General features: G+C 35.9%; 1 protein-coding gene across 1 annotated transcript in view; it reads right to left on the bottom strand.

Moving 5' to 3' along the window:
• LOC115493890 (lipoxygenase homology domain-containing protein 1) overlaps window positions 1–26,936 on the bottom strand; it is a 189,953-nt gene extending 163,017 nt beyond the window's left edge. Inside the window, exons 1-2 of the mRNA XM_072924659.1 lie at window positions 26,786–26,936; window positions 668–1,318 (exon numbers count right to left, since the gene is read on the bottom strand). Of these exons, the coding sequence (XP_072780760.1) occupies window positions 668–1,306 (639 nt within the window). The 5' untranslated portion in view covers window positions 1,307–1,318; window positions 26,786–26,936. The remainder of the gene's footprint in view (window positions 1–667; window positions 1,319–26,785) is intronic.
• Window positions 26,937–27,895: the final 959 nt, after the last annotated feature.

Genomic DNA, 27,895 nt, shown 5'->3' with positions numbered 1-27,895 from the left:
TCTGAGTTCTGCACAGATTTCTCTTTCTAGATACCTGCTAAGTGTAAGCATAAGTGTTTTCCTGTGGTTAAACAACAGACAGAAAAATCACTGACATAAAATTAGACAAAAGCACACGAGACTAAAATCTGAATTATTAGTGCTGCACCATCTGAGTTTAGGGGTAGAGAAGCTGGCCCGTGGTTTGAAACTATAATAGGCAATCAGGTGTCAGAGTTCTAAGTCATTAATGGCAAAGCACTCTGCATTTGTGCAATGATAAAAGTACCTGTAGACATTAGATGCTATTTATCATGTTCTAAAACATTAAAAATCCCAGATAAACAACATTAAGACTAAAAGAAGGTTTTTGTAAATGGGTAAAAGTATACAGTTGGGAGCATGCCTTAAAGAGGCCTGAGTAAGAGAAAATAAAGTGTTTTTTCTTTTTTCCTTAAAATGAAATGTGTCCTCACTAACTTCTCTCTGTTCCCAAGATTCCAGTTTATTTCCTCCAAGCCGGTAGCCCTTCTGAAGTGGTAAAAAGCATGGAAAGCAAACAGACGAAATTTAGCACATGAGATCATACATCAGGACCGTGTTTCAATCACGGATACAACTTCTTTTTTATTTACAATAATCTACAATAAATCACAAAACAAATGTCAGCACTCATCCCTTTTCTCACCTTTCTGCCATCAGTGGTATAGAGCTTTGCAACTGGGTATTGCATTAACTCACTTATATAATCCAGAAAGGCCTCAAATGTTTGTGTATTTTTCTTTCCCAAAACTATGGTGCGCCTAAGTCTTACATCCCCATTTTTGAAAACAATCATCTTTTTGGGAGTTGTTATTCTGCTTTCTCGGTGGCCAAACCCATCTTCATTCTGCCTTGCTAATTGCACAGCTCGACGACGAGCACTGACAGGCCTGCTGATCTGCCAGGGCAGTGGTTTTCTGCTGGCCTGTTCCAGGTTGATGGGCTTCATTTTTCTCTGATGAGAGCAAATATAGGATTTTCCATCTTCCAGATCCTCCAAATTGGTGATGCTGTGTCTCCCTCTTGGTGTACTAATATTCCTTACTCCAAAAGGTAAAGGGACCCGTTTGGACAAACTATCCAGCAAGGCATCAAATGTCTTGTAAGACCTGCTATTAACTACCATTTTGATTCCATTGAACTGGGGATCTCCACTTTTATAGAAACAAATCCGTTTTGCCACAACAGGTTCAGTAACATTGAAATGGCGCGCAGATAAGCTCTGTTCGCCCTCGGAGGAGTTTGGATGATTCGCTGAGTAACTGCTTGAAGGTGTTTCACTCATTTTGACAGTAATCTGGAAGAAAGAGAAGATGGATGTAAAACTTCCTCTGTGACTAGTAAAACCATGATCTACATTTTGAAAGGTGCAGGAAGAGGATTTATGAGGAACCAACAGCAGCGTGTTGTGCCAAAAATCATTGGATTTAAATGGATTCAAGCTGTTATCACTAAATTTCACAAAGACTCCAATACTGTCAGATTAAGTTAGCATAGCTCTACTTGCAAGTATTCCCCAAACTCTGCAATGTAATTTCAAATCTCTTATCGTTTTGGTACAAGAGACAGTTTCTTAGAAGGAGGTGGTTTCTCAGTCCATCCTCTGAGCATAAAGCTAATGACATTTCACATTTAAGATATTTAAGAAAAGTCCTTACTAGGAGGGAGAAATCTGTGCATTGGTACAAGCTTTTTTTAGTCCAAAATAGCTAAACTGAAAGACAATGAATGCAGTCTGATCTTATATACTAGTTTCATATCAAGGCAAAACCATGGAAATAGAGAAAATCTCCTGATTTACATAACTATACCATAATAAGGCCCAAAACATGTGTTAGAGTGAAGTTTTATCATAAATTGACATATTTGCTTTTCTATTACAAGTTTTTTTGTCTCACAATACATATTTACTACAAGAGTTGTATTTATACTGAGAAGAAAAAGCTACTGATAGAATAAGGCATTTTTAGCAAAAATAAAAGCCATTAAGTCTCTCAAAAAGACACAGAAAATTCAGGTATTCTTCAGGAGTAGTAGCCTTGAAATGAAAACATTTAAATACTGGTCTTATAATCAACAAATTATGTTTGACAACCACATTGATAGTCTTCATGTTTATAAATAGAGCACCAATCTTTCCATTTTAATCCAATCTAATTATAGATACTGTAATGACGACCCTTTAAGTGACTAAAATAACTATCTTAATGATCGGTTTGCTGGAACAAAGGGTAAAAAATTGTCAACTAGCCTCAAGGAAACAGTTTTAGTAGACTTTTACTGAAAAGCTACGTAGCAGCCTCAGGGAACACTTGTCATCAAAATAAATTAATTTTTTTGATGATGTAATCTTAATATAGCTGCCACATTGAGTAATGGAACAATCTCTGGCTACCATGTATTTTTTAATGAAGCTATGGAACACAGAATTCTGATTATTTCAATACTGCACATATCAGTTCTGAAATTGATAAGAAGATGCTATGTTTCGAGACAGTGAAGGTTCAAATAAAGTTGATAAGATTTGACAAGATTTTATCTTACTGTGTTCTTACAGCTTTTCCAATACTGCTTCAGCTAAAGTGCAATAATGCACTGCTTCAGCTCAGGTCTTTTGCCTTCACTAGGAGTTAATTGTTTTGAGCACTGATCAGAACACAGGAAGAAATATCTCCTTATAAGACATAATTTATGCTGTAAAATATACTCCTCTAAGTGCTAAAACTAAAAAATAGCCCAACAGGTCTGCACTAGAATGATGTACTCGAAGAATGAATTGCATAATCACAATTTTAAATAAATAAATACATTTTAAAAGCTTAAAAAATGAAAAAGAAAAATAGCATTTAATTAAGGAATAAGCAAGAAGGAATTTTCAAGGTTGGCTGTAGCAACTTACACAACCCAGTTACTGAAATGGCTTATTTCTGTAGGAGGGAGGAGCTCCATTTCAACTGAAACTACTGAGAGCTACAGTTGTCCATATTTTTTGGCAGATCTACTCATTAGCTGAGTAAATTTTCTCTATAATTCTATACTGAGAGGTTGATTGGTGAGTTTAGACTAGGGACACAATTTGAACCAGACATTTCATGTTTTATGCGTCATTCTGCTTAGCTGGATCTGCCCAGAGGAAATCTATAAGGGCATTTTTGTTGCTAGCTGCAACACAAACTTTCCTACTCTCTTTGCAGACCAAATGTTCTACTTAAGTGAAAGCCACAATGACAGAATTTCTTGAGTGAACTGAATGTCATGCTACCTCATTTCAGCGGGCCAAGATGGAGTTTGAGAGCCCAGTCCAGGATCTCTGGGGGAAAAGCACTTTTGTCAACAATGGCCAGAGAGAGAAACAAACAGACACAGCTCCTCAGCTACTCTCTACTGTGCTTCTTACACTTTGTGAAAATGGAGTGGAATTTCATTTAACTGTGTGATTCGATTATTCACTCTTACAAGAGATAAAATAGGTGGATTTTCTCAAGAGACCACTGATGTTAATCACTTTAGAATTAGAGTCTCAGAAGCTGTTCTAGATATTTGTGCTTGTGGAAAACATTCAGTTACATAAGCATCAGTATTTGAAAGAGAAACAGACTTTACACAAAGCTAATTATTATACTTAGTCTTGACACTGTGGAAATACTAAAATCCAAAACAGAGATAAAAAATACAAATCAATAAAGAAAAAAGACAATTTTCAGTGTAGACACAAAATAATTTGAATGTACAAAACTAAGAAAAATAAGTTTTCCTTAACAAAATGGATGATAAGGCTTTATTTGGCATACCATGATTCTAACATTAATTTTAATAGCAAAAATGCTTCTGCATCTTTTAGATACTTTATAATTACCTTTCACAAATAGAAAACATTTCAACAATGAATAATCAACTTATTATGGAAGTTACTTTTTCATATTACAAGCCACCATAAAATACCTTCATTTCATCATAAACATACTATCAATTTTCACACTTAAATGATATTATTCTAAAATTGAGAAATAGGTGATATTACATGAAATAGGATGTCTATTAAAATACTTTGGCAACTAAAATGCTGAGGAATTTATTCTCTAATAAAATCAAACAGAAATCAGAATTTAATCTTTCCCTAAGTTCTATAAACAAAACCACCACAACATTCATGCACAAATCTAAATTCTATAGACACTAAGTGGAACACTTTGTTCTAAATATATAAAACCTTCAATGCTATACAGCTGGTAAGCATGACTTAATAATTTTATCATACTCACCCACAGTCCTATGTAAATAAAAGAGAATATAACTTGTTTTCAGAGATTTATAAATTGTACATGTGGTTGTCTATGCCACACGAAACAACATTCTTAGTCTTATTTCAAGTATGCTTAGCCAGGAAAAACATCATAATCCACTTGCTTAATCTCAGCTAATGTGAATCACCAGTCCAGGTTCACCACAGACTGACACTGCTCAGAACAGAATGTCTAACATCTCATCCAGCAAGTCCTCTCATATTAAAACACTATTTACCTATTAAATATTTCATTTGTATAATTTTCTATTTACTTAGACTGCTCAAGAGAGTCACATAACCACATAAAATAAAAATGGTGGTGGGGAATGTGAGTTATCTAATCTACCTTCTTGTCAGAGTAGGCTTATCATCCAAACTAAATTCTTTAGTGATAAAAATTTTAATATGTTAAAAATGGAGGTTCTACCTCTCACCTTCTGACACTATTTATTAAATATCTCTTATTATTACCTACCAGTAATGCTTGCTTTTGTTCATTCACTTCCTCAAGTTGATTCTCTTTGTGCTAAAGATTCTCCCATATTTTTCTCTATTCAGATAACTCAGTGAAAATAGTTGCACAGTTTCTCTAACAATAGTAAAACATGACAGTCTGAAGGAGTTTTGTTGTCCATGAGGCGTTATTTATTTCTACATGAAAAAAGGCCATGACTTTTAATGTGTGTGAATATAGTTCAGGGAGAGACAGGAGAATTATGTTTAACTGTATTTTAGTTATGCCATGGAATGTGGACTTTTTTTTTCTTTTTCCAGTGGAAATACTATGCTCCCAGTTCCATCTAATTGCCACCAGATGTATAATCTGATTTGGAGCTTCTTTGCTTAATCAGGATTACACCAAGATCTCAAAACTAGCTGTGTAGAACAGTAACAAAAACACTGCTCAGTAAACAATACCATTGCATACTGTAATGAATTTTTAACCAGTCTCCTTAGTAGAAAATTCAACATTTATAGTAGTTGCAAAATACCACTTCAGTTCAACTTTCATAAGATACATAGGTACAAATAAAGATTAAATTATAACATTGCACAGATATTTTGCTATAAACATTGGTTTTTAACATAATATAATATAATAATTTAGGGCCTTAATCTATTTTAGCTAATGTACTTGTATTCTAGTCAGTATTCTGTTGTTTATATTTGCTCAGAAGATGAACGAGTGCAAATCCTATTCTGACGTCTTAAAACTAAACTGCATATAACAGGAATTTATACTGGTTTGGATATCCCTACAGTGTAGGATTTAAAACATCGTTGCTACCCTCATTAACTTTCCAGTGCATGCAAAGTCACTTTCAATAAACAGCTAATCCATCTGTGGTTTCCATGTACCACTAGGACTGGGGACTCAAGAGATCATGCTGCTGGGACCTGGTGAAGATGACAATTAAGTGTCACCATTTGACAGTGTAAATGCCTCTTATTTCTCTAAGACTTCAAAAGGCTTGCAAAGCTTCTGTCCAGACGTATGTAGCTTAAAGGCCCACTGCATCCATTCTTGTACTACAAACATTTCATATATTTTGAAAAGATAGAAGAAATCAACTTTATAGTAAAAATAGCATCAATGAAATTATGCTTTATTCAGGCTTAAAGCTAACAAGCCACAAAAAAATTATCACTGTCCCAAAGCAATCAATATTGACACAGAATCACCTTTTATCCACTCATGTGGGCAGCTTGGCTGACGTCCATTATTAAAATTTTGCAGTAAGAATTTAGCCTTAATATCTGGAGAACAGTTGTTCTTTGAATGCAAACCTTGTGTAAAGAAAAATTGGGGAATACAAAATCAGTCCAGAAAATAGAAGCAAGCAAAATTAGGCCACGTGAGAAAACACATCACTGATTAAAATTGTAACAGCAAGCACGTTTACAATTTTTCTGAGTTGCTGTCGGTCTCACTTTTAAATGACAAGCCTGTTTATCCTCAAAACATCTTTAGTTCTAGGCTAATGCTAAATATTGCACTTAATCTGTACTCAATATCCCTTTTGGTTCTATTTTTTTAAGTGCTATTGACTCCTCAATAACTGGAATTACGACCATATCACTGTGAGACTGTCACTAAGTTTCAGTGAAAGGTCTTGTCTCTCACTGAAAAGAAGCAAAAAGAAAGCTCATGTTTGGCTCTTTGTGAACACAGTGCTGGATAAGTACAGAGGACCTACTCTCATGACAGCAGGCATCAGTGGGAGTTTTCCCATTTTATCCCAAATGTTGTCCTCTGGGAAGGCAGTGGAAGAGACACAGCCAGCTCAAGGTCCATTGTTGCCATTAGCCTGCAACACCATTCTATGAGGCAAAAGGCATAAGTCCAGCACTCTAAGCAAGCACATGACCTGCTGAGTTCAGCCCAGCCTGGGCTGAACCAAAGCTCTAGTGAAAGTTTTCAAAGTCAAAAGTTTCTGACTCCAAAATTCTTTGCATGAGACCAGAAAAATACAGCATCAAAATATTTGTAACAAATATTTTTATCGCTACGCTTGCTGATTTTTGACCAATTACTCCTCCTTTTCTACAGACTTTGCTTCAGTAACTGAACTGATTAAATGTTACAAGTACCTAAATACAACCCACATTTTCCACCTCCTTCTACAAGTCCTCAGTGTTTCTCAGGACCATTATCATACCTAGGAAAGTGATTCTTAAGAAAGAAAAAGTATGTTAGCTATTACATTTACATGCTTGATGATACATTCTTTTTTCATTAGCAGATAATCAGCACCCCAGCTTGAGAAATATAAGCAGCCTTTTCTGCAGCATTATCCTGAGTGGGAGCAGGGTCAGAGCCGTGTGTGCAATGAGGACTTCCCTGCCTGGCAATCCTACAGCCCTTGAAGGACAGCCTTTGTTCAACTCAGAGCCATAGGAAGCAGCAGTGAACACTTGAGTATTTTTATCATTCAAGAGTGAGTCACTTCTTTAGAAAGGGCAATTGCTACACCAGTTAAACTATTACTGCTGATCTCATGCCCCAAGAAAATGCTGATAGTGTGCCTTATATTTCAAGTCCCTGCAACCTCTTCTATTCCTGGTTTTAGTTTTTGGGGTTTTTTTGTTTTGTTTTTTTTTTTTTTTAACTGGACTACTCAGTAAGGTATGGAACTAAGAAACTGCTATCAAGCTAAAAAGGAAATTATCGCATTAGAAGCAGAGGCCTGGGTTAAGTTCCCTTCAGTGTGCCCAGCCTGTTTACATCCTTTCCAGCAAAGCTTTCCAAAAAAATGTGGCACTATTAATATGTTACTACTGATAAGATTTTGAACCATCACATTACAACAGCATTTTACTCTTTGATATACATGAACTTCTTATCAAGTTAATCCTCACAGACTTTTATTCATTAAATTCTCCAACAGAGATTTGATAAGCAACAGCTGAGGATGCAGAATGAGGAAAAAAAGTATGCCTCTGGAGAGGAAAACAAAACAAAATAAAACCAGAGCTCTGCTTTCAGGAGAGCTCTGCCTGAATGGTTAGCTGAACTGAAGAACTCCTGTTTGAGTTGTTCTGGTTTTTGACCACCACTACATTTAACTCAAATCTATATACTCGTTTGTGTGCAGTAGACAGATTCCTCTGGGAAATGTCTTCCAGAAGTACAAATCAACCCATCAGCTTTAAGTGAGCTAGAATTTAATTCTGGTATGTATATCCTACCTCAGATATAAATGCATCACAATTCTCAGATTAGTTTTCCTTATTTTCTTGCCTCAGATGTACTGAACCATCTACACTTACCTCCTGCTCTGTAGTATATACTAACTGAAGGGAAGGATCAACCATGTTCTCACTTTTTTTCTGTGTGAACATCTGAAAATAGAATAATCCTAGATTGCATTTTGTTTACATTACATGTACACAAGTCACTGCACTGATATGCGAATGCCTATAGAACTTCTCAAGTTCTTTAAATAGAACAAAAAGGGACTAGAAATTTTTCTATATCTCTAGTTTTTGTACTTTACAACATTTTAAAAATTTATTTTCTTCCTTGAATATTTGCTTTCATGACCCGCACAGCCCTTTCACCAAACTAATAATGCAGTTGCCTTTGTACCATTCTTAACACACCATGATTTGTAAAAAAGTCATGTTACACTGACTGCAAAACTAATCAGTACTATCAACTTATTAAAACTTTCTTACTGTATTGGTCATAAAATCTTAATGTTTTACTGAAAAATTCACTTATTAAGACAGCTAGGGTCTGTCATTTTTGTGATTTTTTACTTTCTTTGTATTTCTCAACAATCTGTTGATTGATAACTTTTATTATTTGCATTTCCCAGAGAGCATGGCCAAAGAAAAGAATTAAGCAAGTAGCACATTAATTCCTTGACCAAGCTGTTATCACCTTACCTTGCCATTTGCTTCAGTTTGTCTACCTGAAATTCCATAGAATAGCCTTGCCAGCTTTCCTATTTTGTGGAGACATTGTGAGGCATAAACTAAAGTGACTATGAGGGAACCTTTTGGTTCCTTCTGGAAGACATCATAAAACCTTTTGCTAGGACCTGGACTTATTTCCTTGATGGCTTATATATTTTACAGTTTTGCCTCCTACAAAATAAAAATAAAAAATTTTAAATAAAAAATTACATCTTCAAACATTTGCTGCCTACTCCTGTAGGTGCTCAGGCTCCTGAGGCTCCCAAATTGCTAACAGTACAACTTTGCTGGGCACGTGTACAAGTATTCCCCCTCTGACAACTCTAAGCTGCTTAATGTCTTATCTTTGGTGTAATGCACAGCTCATCACTGCTTTGCCAATCTTGCCTCAAGAAATCTGACCATCTCCTCTCACAGCCCAGGCAGCCAGCTGTTGCTGTCCTCTATTCCCCTGGCTAGCAGTAAAAGGGATCTTTCCACTCCAGAGATCCAGTTCGCTGCCTGATGTAGAGCAAGGATTTAAGTCCATCTATCTAAGCCTGTGAGTCAGAGAACAAGCTCAGTGCTCCTCCTCCTGTCTAGGCTGTGTATAAGAACAGACTGACAAGTGCACCACATCTAATTCCACAACAGACTTCACAGGTACAAATGCCCAGTGGCAATACACACCTAATTTTAAGCCTTAGTTTCAATACCCATTTATTTGACAGACATAAAAATAGTGTCAAGTACAGACCTGTCATCTAAAGGCTCTGTACCTGTTCAGGATTCAGAAGCCAAAATATCCAACTCAAATCTGAGCATGCCCGGATGAAACAATCCAACACCCCCAGCCACCCTATCACTGTGCCTGAATCTCCAATAAAAGTCTGGCTCAGTTGTGTTAACTGTAGGCACAAGCAAGAAGATCTGAGAAAATACAAGTACCACTGACTTTTCTTTGGCTGTCATACTTGCAGCGTTAGATGTAAAAAATGGAACCAAATATATGTTCCTAGTATTAGCCCAGGATTCCCACGCTGAGTTTTAAAGTTGAAGTCAGTCACCACTTCTGTTACTGTAGCTCTCCAAAAGACCTGGTTTTGCCATTTCTGCACTTAGTCTCACTTACATACAAGCATTTTAAGTAAATATTTCTGCATATGCATGTTTATATCTAACTAGGCATGTGCAGACACACAAACAGATGCCTACACCCAAAGAGAAGCTCTGCTCAAATATCTTCAGTCATTTTTATATCTTATAGATTAAATAGTCATTTTCTGATGTCTTTCTTGTAAATTCCCAGATCTGTTGTTTCCCTTTCATTTTATTTTTGTTTGGAACCACAGTGCTCTAAACTCCCTCATATGCTGAACTGGTGTTTTACCAAAGGATCTTATACATATATATAATTTTGAGCCAATTAGATCCATGTTTGGTTTTTTATGGAGATTTCCAGCCTCTCTTTCTGCATTGTAATTTTGTCATAATGCTTATTTCTAATCTCAAATAATACCAAAAAAATGACATTAGCTTGATAAAGATTCTTTAATATATACTCAATAAAAAATAGAAAGGCAATGTCCACCTCCTTCAAAAATAATCAAATCATATTACCTGTTATCACCACCAATTCTCCATATATCAATGTTTTTTCCCTTGTGTAAATCAAGCCCCACATATTTTCAATAATTTTTTTCTACACACATTAATGTTGACTAAAAGTTACACATAAGCAAAACGTACTGCTTCATTTTAATTAAATGTTCACTAGCAAAATTATGTATTTTTATTTAATAAAATACTTTTGTATTGAAGTTGTTAATTTTTAATCAAGCTATAATTAAATAACAAAAGCCATAAAAACATTTGCTAGCAGAAAGTTTGTGAGATGAATACATGACCAGAGAGTGGTAAGTAGTATCATTGCTGTTTTCAAGTTCTTTCAGTAAAACATAAGAAAGACTACTCAAGGTTTCATCATGTGGGACGTTAACATTAGACTAGATAAAATATTAAAAAATTTATTAAAAAAAAATAAAAGCATGCATTGGCCAAGTTAAAAAATAGGTGACCCACTATCTTTTTTTTCTATCTCTTAAGCAAATTTAGTCAAATCATCTACTCAGTGCCTGACACAGATAAAATCCAGTATATATAATTTTTAATGGAAAGGATCTGCCCCTTTTCCATTTAATTGAAAGGATTTGTTCATCAGACTGGGCCCTAGACTGATCCTTGTGGTGTTTCTTCAATGATAAAACACCACAAACCTAAGAAAAGCGTTCACTTAGAAGAAAATGTATCACCTATCATTAAAAACTGAGGCGAGGTCAGCGGTGGAAAGGCCTGGCTGTCAATACAGGTTTATAAGGTTCCTGCTTCTGCTGCTCCATTGCAGCAGAAAGTTGACATGTTTCTAAGCTTCCTTCCTCTTACTATTATTATTCCTCACTTAAGGCAAACAAAACAATCCTTCTTTCTCCCATCGACTGATAGTTTGAGTCAGGCTCTTCTCAGCAGTGTCAACCAATAGAACAAGAGGCAACAGAGAGAAACTGAGGCAGAGGAAATTCCACCTGTATATAAGAAAGAACTTCTGTTCTGTGCAGATGACCATGAACCGGAACAGATTGTCCAGAAAAGTTGTGGGCTTTCCCTCACCAGGGAGAGCCCACATCATCTGGACATCTACTCCTGTGCCACGTGCTCTAGGAGCAGGAAGGTTGGACCTGATGACTCAATGTGGTTCCTTTCAACGTGACCATTCTCTGTTTCTGTGAATGTGACTGCAGACGAAAAGAAGGTATGTACAGATACTCCACTCTCCTTCAGGATACAGCTGCATTATACTGTGCTACTCTGTGAAATGTACTCATGCTGTTATTTTCACTCTACTGAATATTGAGCAATATATATTTTCAAGTAATTTTCCAAATTAAAAAAATGACAAATTTTAATGATTTAATTTTTGTTATTGTCCCTTAATTTCTTGACAATTTCAAACACTAATTTAAAATTAATGCTCAGATTTTCAGACTATACTGAAGGAAAACAGTATATTCATATATAGATCTAATACTGTCTAAAGGGATGCCAAATTGGAGAAATATATTCAAATCAATTCTTGAAACCTTTTGGTAATGATGACTTATCACAGACTTATTACAGACAAATAAAGCATGTTTTATAGTAAAATATTGGCCATGCTTATATAGGATTCTAAAGGCACATTTATGCAGTTACACTTTTCTTTAGAAGAGCAGCAGCTGACACTTGCTTTTTTCAGGCACAGGCATCTCTGTCTTCAGAGAATCAGAAGACAGCACAAGGCCTTAGAGAATGGAAAAAATAGAAAACTCCTCAGAAACACAAAACCCCCTCCAGAGCAACCTCTGCTTAGAATCATAATCGTCGTGGCTACCACTTAGAACACGTCAAGAAAAGAAACCTACTTGCAGAAAATGATTTGAATGTTACTGAAACAAACCAGTAAATTTTTACAAAATCACCTCTGATAAGGTCACGAGCCAAGGTCAACCCTTGGCAGTCTCTGCAGTGCTGTGACAGAACAATGGACCCTGCACTCGGAGCAAGCGGGCAGGCGCAGTCTCTGCGGCTCTATCTGGGCAGATAAGCAGCCCCTGTGACTTCAAATAAATCACAGCCAGCGGAAAGAGTCGTGTTGGGTAGGTCTCTTCTCATGTTTTTCTTAGCAGACTGCCACAGGGAAATACTCAGCTGCTGAAGGATGGCTGTTTACTTAGGAGAGACTGATCTAAAAAGAAGCGACATACTATAATCTGGTCACGCGAACTGTCTCTCAGCAATTAGACTGTCTTAGTGGTTTAATGCTATTTTAGGCTTAATTTTTGCTTTTGGAAAGATGACTTGCTGCTTGAAAAACACAGTACGTGTTACACCACATTGTCCATGAACTTATGATGTCAGAGGCTATTAAAGTCATTGCATCATTTTTAAAAGATGTATAAACTCAAGTTGAACTGAGTTACTCTTTGGCTTTTTGAACTACAGGGGAAAAAATGTAATATGCATGGTTCAGAGTGTTTTCTGGATACTAGTCCTTAATTTTTACCTCCTTTCAGAAACTGAGGAGAACGGAGGTGACAAACAATTTTTGTAAGACCCAACTACAGGGCTAAAAAACAAATTTTCAGTTAGATACTTCTTTCTTTTTATTATCTTTGATATCCCTTAAATGGCAGATCTTCCTAGGATTTTCTCAGACTAAAAATATAAATTGAGAGAGATAATTCCTAACATACATTGTGTTGTTTATACTGCAATAAATAACAACAAACTTGTTTGCAACTCCAAAAAAAAGTTCCCTGTCAAGATGTAAACAAAAATAGCTGCAGAAGCAAGAAGGTAAGATGAGAGAGTACTACATAATAGAACATGCCTGTATGCTACAAAAGGAGCTAATTCAAACTAGGCTCATTTTTATCTGTGAGAACCATTTCTACCAGCTTGGCAAAAAAATGTGCTAAACCAGAGCCATACCCAAGTCCCCTCCACACAGACACATACCATCAGGCTCTTAATTCCCATTATTTCGCTTGAAATTTACCACTGTTTTTTGTCTTTCCCCAATGTAGTTGTGCATTTTCTTAATTTTAAATATATCAGAGCTTTGTTATACTGATACATTTTGCTTTATCTTTCATCTATCATCAATAATTCAGTTTCTTTCCATATTGCATGTGCTCCCCATCACATTACATACACTACACAAATATGCAAGACATATTTGTTTCTGTTTTCAATTCAAGTGGGAACAGAAGTGTAAATCTCAAAGTTGGAGAACAGAATCATGGAAGGAATAATGACTCATATTGATCTACTTTCAAAAAGCATATTTAATACCTAGTAATTACAGTCCTTTTAAAAGGACAAAATTGTTTATATATATGCACTCAGAATAAGATAGATAGATAGACAGACAAGGTATTATCAGGTAGTGCAAGGGCTTTTTTATTCTGTTAATTTCAACGTTTTGTTACTTCCACAGTTGTCTTAGACCATGTTACATTTTATGTCATATAGCAAAGATATAATCCCTGTTTTATTTATAAAAACACTATTGTCAGGGTTGCAGACAGGTTCATGCATTTGTTGTCCATGTGAAGGTTTTGATAGCAGAGTGGATAAAGGGAGGAACGGGAGGAGGCTGAGGCTGCCCTGCGCTGGACACAGCTGATTCCTGTCAGCTCCAGCACTTAACACAGGACACAGACAAACCAATCATGTTCACACATCTGTGACAACATATTTAAAAAAAAAATTTCTGGATGGGCAGGGGAGGAAGAAAAAAAGGGAGTGAGAAACAGCAGTGTTACCACCAATGCAAGAGAATGAGAGAAGGTGCTACAGATGCTGGAGCAGAAACGCCCCTGCAGCCCCTTGAACAGCCCACACTGAAGCAGAGATCTGAATAAGGGCTGGCAAGACCTCATACCTGAGCAGTTTTTTTCCCTATAGGACTGTAGCTCATGGAAGGACCCAACTAGAGCAGAGGGAAGGTATCAAATGGAAGGAGAGACTGAGAGGATCTGCTATGGACTGACTGCGTCCATCCCTATGCCTCACTGTACTGCTTGTGGGGTGGGTGGCAGGATCTGGGAGAAGAGAAGCTGAGCCTGGAAGAGGGAGAGAAAATATGCTGTTTTGTTTTATTGCTCTCCTTTGTTTCCCACTACTTGAATCTATTTTCATTGGCAATACATTAAATTCATTTTCCCCAAGTCAGGGCCATTTTACTCCGAACAGTAATTGGTATGCAGTTTCTCTAACTTTATCTCAACCCACCAGTTTCCTCATCCTATTTTCTTCCCCTGCCCCCTGAGGAGGAGTGGGTGAGCAGCAGGGTGGGCGTTTGGCTCTCAGCCATGGCTAACACACTGGAGCTCCCCAGGAGAAACACAGATCCCTGAATTCAGGAACTGCATCTCCTGGCTTGTGCAGCTCATCTAGATGAAAATCAAGGTGTTTCATGAGAATTACTGCCTCATAAATATTCCTTTTCTAAACACAATGCCTGCTAGCAGCAGATGTAGATAAGGGACAAATTAGGCTGAAAATACTTTTTGCTTTAGTTATCTTCAAAGGGTTCAGAGATAAACTCTTATAATAGGAAGTCTTTAGTCAGAATAATATTTGCCTTGGTATGGTCAATTTCAGACAACCTGTCCACAAATGGACATAAACTGTATCCTTTGCCCAAGTAATCCCATTCAAGTAAATGCAAAAACTAATAATGAGACCAAGGGTTTTGAACTCAAAATTGTCTAAATTGAAATTGTTCAGAGGAAATTTTGTTCAATGCAAATGAAATTTCTGTTCTTTGGTTTGAAGGCATTTATTTTAGAAACTTACCATATGTTTAAAATGGTAAAATAAGAAAAGATCACAATCAAAATAACATACGAAAACATTTAAATGAAATATTTTGAACTGATCAGAGTGTTTTTTCTTGGTTGGTGCCCAATATTTTTTTCCTCTTTTGAGACTTTAACTCTGGATTCACAGAAAATGAGAAGAAAAAACCCAACTGAAATCCCAAAAATGCTTTCATGATGGGAAAAGGTCATGATTAGAATATAAAAGGACAATCAGAATTATGATCACATCTTAAAAAGTAAGCGTTGTTTTTTCTAACATTTAAAACAAGAACACAAAAAATGCATAACTGGAAGCTTGCCACATGGCAGCTGATATAAGCTGGCCTTACTCTCCTAAAAGCCCAGGGACCTGCAACAAATTACAACAACAGAAGATCAAGTGGATCTTTCTGTGATATTACAAGCATGCTTTTCCACAAATATCTACAAGTAACTCAGTACTACTAAAGCGTGAAAAAGTAAAGCATTCCTTTTGGAGAGCACAGGTGTAGTAACAGAGATGCTCAAAAGAAAGCCAACAAACATTATTCAGTATTAAAAGTACTTATTTGAAATTATTAGTTCACATTGTCAAAAGAAGGATTCATATCTTTATGTTGATAAAGAGTAATGTCTCTTATACAAGGAATGTGTCAAATCACTGCTTGAATCTTTCCTCCTCACAACAATGTCAGTAATTACCCAATATACTTAAATGGGCAACTTTTTCTATTTGAAGAAAATTGAGTTTAAGGTCACATGAAGTCACTGCATAGCAAATGTGTACCCATCTAAGAATCAAATTTAGTCACCGCATCCTGCTCAGTTCAGAATCCTAATGTGAAGTTGATGGACAAATACAGAGAAAAAAAATCTTTTTTCCAAAGTTTATGAAGTAGTAGAATTGCATTACTGAGGCTTTTGTTCTGTTATTACTGTCCTAAAGTAGAGACTCCTTTAAACTCAAAAGAAAGGGTTATATCAAAACAAGGTGCCTCACAGAGACATAAAAATAAAAACCCTGAGAGATCTGTGACATGAGGGAGCAGCTCCGTCCATTCTAGGCAGGCAAAGTTGAGTTAATTTCAACAAACAGAAATGCTGGAAAACAAGCCCATTTTACTCTTCCTGCAGAACCCTGCTGTTTCTTTCTAAAAAGTAGAGATTTGAGTAAAACAAATTATACCAACAGTGAATTTGAGCTAGTGCTTTCAAGAGCTCTCAGTTAACACCTAAGAATGAGACTGACTTTTTAAAGCATTAAGTTTGCAATATTTCTGGAATACATCCTGTTGCAAAATGCTCTAGGTTGTACAATGCTCAGGAAATTTTCTGTTTCAACCCCAACCTCTGGCAAAGACAACCTCAAAACATATAAATCTGAAAATTGTAACTTCAGTCATGTGTTATTCTGTATTTGCTCACATTTTAATATCAGACTGAGAGAACAGCTAAAAAGGGGTACTTTTGAAATGTCATAAAAAATGATTCATATCACTTAACTTCATCAAGATATTTATAACTGATGACAAAATTTGCTCCTGTGCTAGAACTGACAAATACTGTCCACACCCATAAGCCTTTTGCAGTGCCTCTTTTCAGTTTGTCTTTGATGCCAGAGCCTTATCTATGAAACAAACCCATCAATTTCCAGACAAAAACTGGAAAGAGATTAGCTCCCTCCCTGCTGAGATAAATCACTTCCCAGTGTACTCACTTCAAACTTCAACATTTTTCATATGGTTTTCACTCTGACTTGGCCTATGAAGGAACAAAGCTTCAAGAGAATTAATACGTCTGTGACACAAACATAGAGCTGCAGACTTAATTTTCAGAATTGATTGATAGTATTATTCTTTAACTACCTATAATGCAAACAGTTATTTATTTGTTTCACTTGAATGATCATACTGGGTTTTGAGCCAGGCAAGAAAGAAAGAAAAATATTCTTTTTGCATCTGCTCAGATTAAGTTGATAGTTAAACTTTAGAGGATGACTTTAGAAACTCATGTTGCACAACAACAAATAAATTTATGATTCTACATGAGAACATCATAACACAAACCCAGATTTTATAATCTTCTGGAAATATTCCATCTTTTTTAGCTCCTGAGATCCCAGCGCAGACTAATTTCTCAAATATTATGAATGTTGTGCAAATTCTTTTTTCATAAAAGCAGTAATAACCTATAATTACTCTAAAATAGATGCAAAATTAAACTAGAACATACAGTCAAATGCATTGACTTACACAAACAGAACAAGGAATATTGTTGTCTTTTACAAGAAAGAGAGTATCAGTTAGTCCTTTAATATCCAGACTAAATTGCCTGTACGTCAAAAATCCATTTATTTGTTACAAGTGCCTCTTAAGACACAGAAACAAGCAGATATTGATGTCCATTCAGATCAATATAAACAGACAATTAAGACAGTTTGTAAGGGTTTTGAGTTGGAATCATGGAGCAGCTGATGTTGGAAAGTGCCTCTGGAGGTCACCTAATCCAACCCACAGCCCAGAGCAGGGTCAGCCACAGCAGGTTGCCTGGAACCATGTCTACATAGCTTTTAAATATTTCCAAGGATGAGACACCACTGTCTCTGAGCAACCTGTGCCAGTGTTTCATCATCATCACATTAAAATAATTTCCTGTATTTCAATTTGGGCTTTTTTTTTTTTTCTTCTAAATACCACTGAAGAAGAGTTTGGCTTCATCTTCTTCACTCCCTGCCCACCAGCTATTTATAGGCATTAACAACCTCTCCCTGACTTTTCTCAAGGCTAACCAAACCCAGGTCTCTCAGCCTCTCTTTAAATATTAGATGCTCCACCAATCCCTTAATCATCTTAGTGACCCTTTGCTGGACTCATGCCAGAAGGTTCATGTCTTTCTTGTACTGGGAATTGCTTTTTCTTAAGTTTTTCCTTCTATCTGTAGACTTGGAAACATATCTTTCACATGCTAAATATGTACAAATGCCAAGTAAACTTTGTTCCCAGGATTTTTATCCCTTTTAGCTTCAGAAAGCCAATGAATACAATTTCAGCGCAAAAAGTAATGAAATTACTCCTACCTGGAAGGAGAAAAAAATTAAGTCATTTCACCAGCACAGCCTTCTGCTTTAAGACTTTACTTGTTCATCCACATACAGGCAACAGTCTAGAGGCAAAATAATAGTTCCTTGTGTAATTTTCTGTTGCAAATGTGTCAGATGAGGGTCAAGGTGTCAGGGCCACAGAAACAGCCAAAAAGCAAGAGCTGTCTCCAGGAAAGGGAGAAGGAGAGAATCTTCCTCTCCATTGCTGCTAGGCCACCTATTGACATCTTTCCACAGGGTAACAATGGACAGAGGACTGGAATGCAAAGATTTTTAAACAGACATTGGCATATAAGAAAATGCAACTTGTCTACTGGTTAGCCTGTTTCCAGAAATCCAAATAATCCTCTCTAAAATTTACTGTAATCTCTAATCACACAGCAAGTAAACTAAGGTGCAAATGGCAGCAGGATTTATTATGTGTTATTGCCTGGGGGTTTTAGCACACAAAATCATGAATTAAGGACATTAGATATGCATGCTCACTCACAGTTTTTAATCCTGCAAAAGAAAGATGAGGATAGGCTTTGTCATGGTATATAAGTTTGTATAACAGCTGTTGGAATTTAAGGACCACAAGCTCAGTCTGAAAACAGCACAAAAGCTGTGTCAGAACCTGAATGAATTAGCTAATTTGTTTTTCACTACCTTTGTTCTTATTTTGAAGCCATCATTAAACAATCTGCAGGCAACTCTCACAACACTTAGATTCTCATTTTTCACTGAAATAACTGCAGTTCCAGCCTTTAAAGACTGATGTCTGAGCAGCTCTCACAACAAGGTTAATGAACATTCAAATCCTGAAGGTAGTTTTGGGAAGACTAATTGGAAAGCAGAGAATATGCATCATCTAAGCTGCTATGTGTTGTGCTGCATCAAAAAAAATTATTTATCTGAACACAAGTAAGCCATCAGTCCTAGTGGGCACCCTCTCTTCTTATGAAATGATCACAGCCTTATTTCTTTTAATTTTGCCATGGTAGAAAGGCCAATAATTTTATGTCACAAGCTAAACCACAAAATATATTTTGATTTGGCTTAAGTTCACCTATAAATTGATAAAATGTACTTCAAGCAAAATGTCTGCCTAAAAGTGTAGCTGGCAATATGCTTTTAATTTCTCCCTCATTAAGAGAAGAGTGTAATAAAGTAAATCTAGTGCTCTAATTTCAACAGGAATGCAACACTGACAATCATTTTGGTTGCAAAAGAATTACACAGAAAAAAACTTTTTCATTAAGGTTCTACTTGGTTACTACAAAGACTGGAATTTGTTCTGTCTGAATAAGATTGTCAAAACTGATCCAAATTTCTTAAGTTTCCAGTAGCCAAAATGTAATTTTTATGTGCATATTTGCCCATCATCTCAAAGGCATGAAACTGTACTTGTCAGGACAGTGTATATATATTCCCCAATATTGTAATGAATACTTTTCTGTATCACATGTTGTTTTCTTCTTCCCAAAAGCAGAAGTGTGCGTGGTACAGGGTCTTGGTTTAATGACAGGTTTTAAATCTGCTTTTTGTTTTACACTCAACACTACAAATTGTTCGTAAATTTTCAACTGAAGCAACAAATTGTCCTCTCTACTGAAACTTGTCCTCAGAAGATGAAAAGTCAGAAAGGTAGAAGTTGTTCTATCAGCATATTTGACCTAAGTAAAACAAAAAAAAATTATTTCCACCACAATCCAAACCTTTTTTTAAGAGACCTCATTTTTCCACATGAAAGATGTTACTGCTTTAATCTGCATTTAAGACTATCTGTGACCAGGGTAACCTGAGTGAAAATTCTGTGGGAAGGCAGCAGAGGGCAAGCTGGCATGCTCACAAGAAGTGGTGCTGCTGAGGAGGTCTCAGCTGCAGGCCACTTTCCCAAACAGTGATGTCTAGGTTTATCACTTACCTACAGACAGAGCACTCAGGCCACTGTCTAACAAGTCTAACAAGAAACTTAAAATCAGCTGGGAATACAGAAGGAATTCTCAACCAGAAAACTAAAGGGAAGGTTATGAATGTGCATCTTTCACATGAAGAAAACTTCATAATGGGCAATAGCTTTTCAGTATTTCCTGTTCACTAGTATCCTTTTTGCCCTGCTTCAGTTACCTGGGATTTTATTTACCAACTAATATTACTCAGTGTTCTGGAGCAACATGATAATAAATGTAGAGCTATAAATGATCCAAGCACAGAGAATTGTGCCCCGTGTTGATCGAAGAGCTCCTACTATCTGAATGGTTCAGCTTCTATTATAATACCTTACAAATTGATGTGACAGAAGACCCAGTGGATTAAAGTGCATAAATGAATTTATGTTTATAACCTGGCCTATCAGAAGTCAAAATTAAAGCGAGGAAAACTCCTAAGTGATTAACAAGATCAAAGCCTAAGGTTAAGTCAGGCAGATCATGTGCAATGTTTAACACCTTAAACTACTACCAAACTTAGCATGAGCAGTCTAGTGTAGCAGCTTTCAACAACATTCTTTGTCTCCTGCTCAAACTTTTCTAGATGTTACTCCACTCAGATTTCTAATAAAACATGCCTTTACATGTTTATCCATAGCAGGGTTTGAATGCTTTCTAATAGCAGAAAAATTTCAAAAGTACTTTTTTTCAATAAATGAAGCTCTACACCACTTCTGTCCTATTTTCATACAAATGCCAAAATGGAAATTCATAAAAATTCTCAAAATTCAAAATCAAGATAAATGATAACTAGAATGATAACTAACCAGAGTTAATATTATGCAGAAACACAAAACTGATAAGAAATAGCTACATTCCTGATCTGACTAATTATATAAAATAAACTAATTAAGCAAATTTCTTAAACTGGACAAGTATAGCTGTTAAATAGGAGAAAACTACACAGTTGGTAGACAGTATGTTCTATTTACTAAAATAGCACATGAAGTGTGCTATAATAGTACAGTATCTTCATTAAAAAAATATAAAACGCTTTTATCTAAAATTTTACAATGCAGTAGAGAATCCTCTCGCTGGATGATTCTGAGATGCTGATAAAATTTTTCTTTAGAAAATAATTGTAATTTAGGCTGATGAGAAAATTCAATAAATTTTTAAAGCTTTTTATCTTATGAGGTTTGAGTTCTCAGCTCTTGCTTTGACTTTTTCTTCCTGTAAATTTTGAGCTTTAAAAGAAATTTAGGTATCGGATTCTAACAGTGAAGTATGTTGTTAGAATAAAGGCCTCAGCATCTTCCTGCAGAGAATCAAGGTCAAAATATATGTGGAACTAAGTGCAAATATAATGTTGAACTTATTACACCATGTGTCCTACTAGAACAAAACACAATTATAATCTGAATTTCTCAAAATGTACCATCTGACTTTGGGGACCTAGATCACTGCATAACAACAGGACCTTTGCTGTCTGAAGAGACTAACAAAAGATGCACAGTAGATACTCACTTAGAAGGGGACCAAAGCACCCTCACATTGAGAAGAGCACTGCTTTGTAACAGAGCTGTCAAAGGAACAAAAATACAAACTCAAAGCTGAATTATTTTTAAGATGAGTGGGCCTGCATATTCAACTGGTTGGAAAAAGTACATTTTTACTGCTTGGCAACTGTAAATCACTGGGATAAGATCTGTATCACAGACATGCTGTTGGAAACTGCAGTAGTAGATACAGGAGTTTTGAGACATATTTTCTTGTGTTCTTGCATTGTCTCTGGTCTTCTCAATTCAATTGTTTCCTATTAATTTTTTATTCCTGATGACTGTGCTCTTATTTAGAACACAGAAATTAATGACATCTTTGTGACATTTGAAAAGCTAAGGCCTAGCACTGAACTACCTACAATCTACTAAAGAAGTATATCAGATGGAGCAATGCTGGCACAAAACACAGCAGAGTGTGCCGTGGCTAGGGCAGAGAAGGCATGTACAGAACAGAAATTATGTGGAACGTGCTACTTCAAAGGAATGTTGCTCTGAACGCTGCTGCTAATGTGTCACATTTCAAAGAGTTCACCCTAACAATCTGTGGTTGAAGGTTTTTCTTAGACAGCTCCACCCTGACATGTAGCTTTCAGAAATGCTTCAGCAGCAGACACATTGGGTATATGGTAGAATGAAACTGTCCTGTTGGGTCATGTGTCAACAAAACCTGAGGGTGGAGGAAGGAGCGTTAGCTATAAGTCATTGTGATAAAATACCATTACTTATTTGGACCTTCATAGCAACAATACTCAGTTTACTGGCTACTATCCTCCTGTGCCAGGATGGCAAAAGCAAGGTTTTCATCTTAGTGAAGAAAAAAAAATCTTTCAACTTAAGCCTTTGGGGCTAAGCCAGACCAAAAAGCAGCTTAGCAAGAATCTCTGATCAGCAGAATCTTAGGGAGAAAGCTCATAAATATAGCATCTATCACAGATATTTTCTCTGGCCAATTCAACTTGCCAAATTCCAAATTTTGAGAGGCATTCTAAGAGGTTGCTTACAGATCATAGTGTTCAACAGTTCAAATCCATTAGATTTTTCCTTATTCCTTTGTTTATCTATTTATACTTTTGAGCATCCATGACAGGTATGATAAAGATTTGCACAATTTCAATTTTTGTGGGGAAAAAACCCAATCTTTCAACATTTTCCTTTAAATTCACTGCCTGAAAGCCAGTTGTGAGAAACAGTAACTAATTCCCAGTATCATTCCTGTTTGAATTTATTGTAGATTACTTTTCTTGCTCATTGCTTTAGGCTATTCCTTTTAGTCAACTAAACCAGCTCAGATTAAGTCATAATTAAGATCTGAACAGAGCAGTTTCCAATACAATGAAGAATGTATCACTGTCATGGTTTAATCTCAGCCACCAACTTGGTCAGTGGAGCAAGCCACTTGCTCACTCTCCCACCTGTAAGATCAGGGAGAGATTAAACGGACCAGAAAAGAATTCCTGAAATATGCCACTGAATGGAGAGGCTTTCATGAAATATGGAGGATTAGCCAGCATACCAGCAGAGCAGGACAGACGCAGAAAAGGAATTATGAGGATTAAAATGGTTTTAAAAATTATGCTCTAATATGTCTATAATAAAACTGCAATGCACAATTTCTCGGGAAATAAATTCTCTTTTACTAACTGTTTTTAAACAATCAGCAGGTATTTCTTCTATGTGTCCTCAAGTTTCACCTTGTTTTGCACTATCTGTTTGAACTGTCCATGTGCATGTTAGAAAAGGAAATTTTACAATTATTTATTCATTTGAAGAATTTCATAAGGAAAGCATAAGGAAAACAAGAAAAACAGAGCTCGATCTTACAGTTCTTCTATCATCTATTTTCAGTTGTATTTCTATTGTTAAAACAATCTCTTCCTTGCAGAGCAGCAAACACTTTTTCTGTGCTATCATTCAGGTCAAATCACATGGGTTGCAACTTGTATCACCGAATACTGCACAACTCTGACTTGACAAGCCATTCCCGGGTGATCTCTATCGCACACCAGAACGCAAAATGCAATCACACAAGCTCTATGGTGATCCCATGTTTCATTTACAGTCTCCAAGGATGCTGTTTATTTTCCAGGTGGTGCTGACACAACTGATACCAAGGCAGAAGAGCACATTCCAAGAAACTGAAAGTGTGTGTTGCCATGGCATGAAGAGTAAATGCATTGAACATTCACTTCAGCAAGGAAGGGGCTCCTTAAGGCATTTTTAAAGGCTTATAACTGGACAAACAAGTCAATTTCTATTCAATGTGTAAATAAAATTGTTTAGATCATAGGAAAGAAGATTTACAAACATCTGAGAGTGTGTATTTTGCTACTATTAGGTTAGTTAAAATAATTTCACTATAAACATGAATATGACTATGTCAGTTCACTTAGTGTTAGCAATCATCCCTAAGCACAATCAAAAGAAGTAGAATATAGTTTCATTTGAAGCATATTAATCAACACTTAAATCCATCCATCCACTGTGTCTGCAGTCCCAAGACACTGATCTAAGAACCTCACAGGAGAATTCTGAGTCTCCAGAATTGTTCATCTAGAAAGGCAAAGACAAATTTGCTGCGTTTATATACTCAGCTTTGAGATATATGTCAGCTCCAAATCCATCTCTGCATAGCAAAGATGGAGCAACATTGTACTGCTGAATTCAATTCTGCAATAAGGCAGGTACATATGATCCCAATCACAGTAAAATGCATTTACTACTGCTTAATCTGGAGAGATTAATGGCTTTTCTTGTTGTTTCTTGTCCTATTGGGCACAAATATTTTCATTTTTTCAATACAAAATTTGAGTGTGACTTTCAAAACAACTCAACAGGTCTCTCATTCTAAAGCAATATAAAAAGCTAAGATCATTCATACACTGGTGTCCATTTGCTGAGTCCGAAAGTGAGATCAGTGATAGCATTATCCAAACATGCTCCTTTGTCTTAGCTCTTTGGCAATAACAAAATACATCTCTCTATATCAAGATGCAAGTCCAAGTGTAAGGAAAGACACCATTTTCCCAACCTGGCACTTCAAAGTCTTGTGTCCAAGAACTATTTGCAACAATTTAATACTATTAAAATTGACACAATTATTTCTTCACACAGAGCAAATCCTTCAATCAAACACGTCATTTATCTTCTGAAACCACTGCATGTGTTAGCCATAAATTGATACCTTATTGCTTTTGAGTAAACTGGCATTATGCAGTACAAAACAGAAATAAAGTACCTGACTGAAGAGGTTCCACCTAACCAATTAGATGATCTTTTTAGACCTTTAAAGTCTGCTTTACAACCTTAATACTTACAGTCCTTCATGGTTCAATATTTCTAAACCATGTCACTTAGATTAAAAAATTGGACCTTAGAGGGTATGGCAGGTAAGATTCTATCCCTTCATCACACTTTCCCTCCATATTTAGCCAGTGAGTGCTGAGACAGAAATCATGTTCAACAAGTTGTTCATGCAATGCCTAGCACAGTGAGATCCTGCTTTCACATTGGTAGGTAGGCTTTGCTCTGCAGCTGATGTTACTGTTTATACTGTTCATAACTCTATGGTTTTCCTGTGTAGACAACAGTGGTCTACATCAGCATGTGCTGTGTGAAAACTGAAATGTTAATAAAACAAGAACTGTATAATAAAAAAATTCCAGTGGAAGGAATATGACTTTGTTATCTTTTCAAAACAGAACACTTCAAACAGATTGCTGGAAATTCATAGTAAAGCCCAACTAACACAGCAAGCACATCATGATGTCTGAGTAAAGAAACTTCTAAAGCAAGTATCTGGCCTCCCAGGATGTTTTCCAAAGTTTTTCTCCAATAATCACACAGAGCTACAGCTTCTGTATTTTGTCATCCTGTTCCTAAAGGAGATACACAGCCATTGATGCAATCTCCCAGAATAAGAGCTTGGGACACACAAAGCTGGATCATTTTGCTGCAAATCTTTCAGACCGGTCTAGAGAGAAAGAAGAGGCTTTATTGTCTGTTTTTCTCCAATGCTGAAAGCAATATATTTAAGATGTATCTGGTCACTCAGCAATGTCATTCTTATGGATTTTGGATGGAATATTCTTAATATATTTTGCCAGGCTAGAAAAATCCATGAACTTGAATTTATAATCCTATATAACAGCACTGACAAATAGCTACCATTACTTCGTAACATAAATCCCATATTCAGCCAAGAGGCAGTAAGACTATGTGACAGGAAAAAAAAAAAAAAGACAAAATAGACAATTACTGTGCTCAAGATCACTGCTGGAACCCCTGAGTAAAAGACACTACTTTTTTCATGAGTTAAGTAAAATGTGGGAGAAAATTTACCACCTAAGCTAGTAAGGCTGTGGTTTTAGTTTGTCTATATCCCAATATCATTTATAGGAGTTTTCAAAAATTTTAAATCAAAGTTTCTGCAAATTAAGCTCTTTTAATTTCATTTGAGATGTTCAAACAGTGAAATTGCTAACAACTCTAGTTTTCAACAGAGCAAAGTATTGCATTGACTAAAGATGCAGTTAGAATAGGTAAAAATGCAGTTGACAGTTACAAAGCACAATATGCACTGTTCTTTCTCATGCTCTAGCAGCATGTGCTGACCTATAATTTTTAAGTGGTATCTCCTAGTCTGATCTATTTTGAAAGCATATTCATAATCACTAACAAATTTTTTCAAATATAGGCACCTAAGGTTAAGCATTTAAATAAAAATAGTCTCTTTCTGAAGAAAAAAAGAGGTTGTGACTGAAGTCAAAGAAAGTTACCAGGCCACTGATCCTGTGGATATGGAATTAAGAGTAAGAAAAATATACATGGAGTGGGTATACATGTGATTAACTTTCCCAGTCAAATTTAAAATATTGGTATACATCTTTCCTAGGCTGACAGAGAAAATATCAGATAGAACAATGTATGAATTTTTAAAAATTAACATTTATCAAAATGTTAAAATGACACAATCTCTTGAAAAAACCAAAAGCCAAACAACCACAAATATAATATGCTTCAGTGTAATCAGAATATAAATTCATATTATTGATATATTATCATGCTTAGAATAATAACTGGGAGACAAGTGAAAGAGGTATTACCTGGTGCTGGAAAGCAAGTTGCTAACAACCGTGATCCTTGAAGTGTTATAATAGGTGAGAGAAAAACCAAAGTCAGATAGACACTGTTTAAGTGATGGATACTGCTTTTTTCTGCTCCCACATATTCCAGCCACAGTGTGTTCCAAATGCTATTGCCCTACCTGAAAATAAATGTTGATGTTAGCTCAGTATAATTTTCTATACTACCTATGGCAACAGCAAACACATATTGAATACTTAAGCAACAGGCTGATTATTCCATTGTCAGAGTTTCAGTTGGTAATCATTGAGTCCTGTGCAAATGATATCCTGTAATCTGTAAATGTTTTCTTTCGCAATATAGTTCAACATTATAGAGAAAATATTTATTTGAGCTTTTGAAAATTGTTTATTTAAGATCTTATTCTACATCTCCTATAATCATATAATAGCTTGTGGGTATTGTGCAAAACATTGCACAAACCTTAGTTAATGAACCTTTATAAGATTTTCATGCAAAACCATATTAGATGTATTAAATGTCGGAAAATGCAAAAATTAAGGCACCAGAGAGACAAATTATTTGAGGGTACATAAACTGAAAGAAATGGCATATTCTTCTGACCACAGTGGTACAGATTTATTTGCTAAATTTAGATATCAGGTTAAAGGCTTTGCTGTTTCAAGAATACATGATTTGCTGAAGGTTCAGGAACTGTGGAAATCCAAGATCTTATTTAGGAGAGCTTAAGAGCAATTCTAAATCCTACACTCAGCCCTAACAACCTATGCAAATTATGAAATTATGTAACAAAAGGCTATATTACTCATTTGGAATTACGAACAGGTATGATAACGTATTACTGAGAATACTACAGAAAAGCACTGTAGTTTAGAATATTGTTTCATTTAAATTCTTGCAGTTACATGAATGAAAACAGAGGAACAAGTTGGTGGATCAGAGTATAATATAATGCCTAAAATACACAACACAACATATTCATATTTCAGTGCCTAGATTAACAACTTCTTGTCTGAAATAGAAACAGGTTTTAAAGAGCAAGATACCAAAGCATATATATCCTGGCCAAGTCCTGAGGTATTTTTTCTTCTCTTTTCAGTATTCTTCAC

This window comes from Taeniopygia guttata, chromosome 2 (assembly GCF_048771995.1).
Source record: "Taeniopygia guttata chromosome 2, bTaeGut7.mat, whole genome shotgun sequence".
NCBI classification, from domain to species: domain Eukaryota; kingdom Metazoa; phylum Chordata; class Aves; order Passeriformes; family Estrildidae; genus Taeniopygia; species Taeniopygia guttata.
Note: the sequence above shows the minus strand (reverse complement) of the source record. Positions and strands in the feature narration are given on the sequence as shown.